The sequence below is a fragment of the Eimeria mitis genome, genomic scaffold, assembly GCF_000499745.2.
Source record: "Eimeria mitis Houghton genomic scaffold, Emh_scaff204, whole genome shotgun sequence".
Classification (NCBI taxonomy): domain Eukaryota; phylum Apicomplexa; class Conoidasida; order Eucoccidiorida; family Eimeriidae; genus Eimeria; species Eimeria mitis.
Window position 1 is genome coordinate 20,363 of NW_013570363.1, and position 287 is coordinate 20,649.

At 59.9% G+C, this 287-nt stretch overlaps 1 protein-coding gene across 1 annotated transcript in view; it reads left to right on the forward strand.

The window, feature by feature from the left end:
* Positions 1-287, forward strand: part of EMH_0003280 (uncharacterized protein) — a gene marked incomplete at both ends in the record, with an annotated part of 7,808 nt that overhangs the window by 579 nt on the left and 6,942 nt on the right. The window contains one exon of the mRNA XM_013496318.1: positions 126-285. Within this exon, the coding sequence (XP_013351772.1) occupies positions 126-285 (160 nt within the window). The remainder of the gene's footprint in view (positions 1-125; positions 286-287) is intronic.

Genomic DNA, 287 nt, shown 5'->3' on the forward strand with positions numbered 1-287 from the left:
TGCTGCTGCTGCTGCTGCTCTGCTGCTGCTGCTGCTGCTGCTGCAGCTGTCTTAGAAGCAAACAAGGCAGCAGAGGCAGCAGCAGCAGCAGCAACTCCGCAGATCTACGTGATGCTGCTCCGCAGCTGTTTGCTGCAGCTGCAGGCCAGCAGGCATCGAAGCAGCAGGAGGCATGGGACCGGAGCAGCAGCAGCAGCAGCAGCAGCAGCAACAGCAGCTGCTGCAGAAGCAGCAGCAGCTGCTTGAGCTGCTGCGGCAGCAGCTCAAAACAGATACTTCTTATCAGG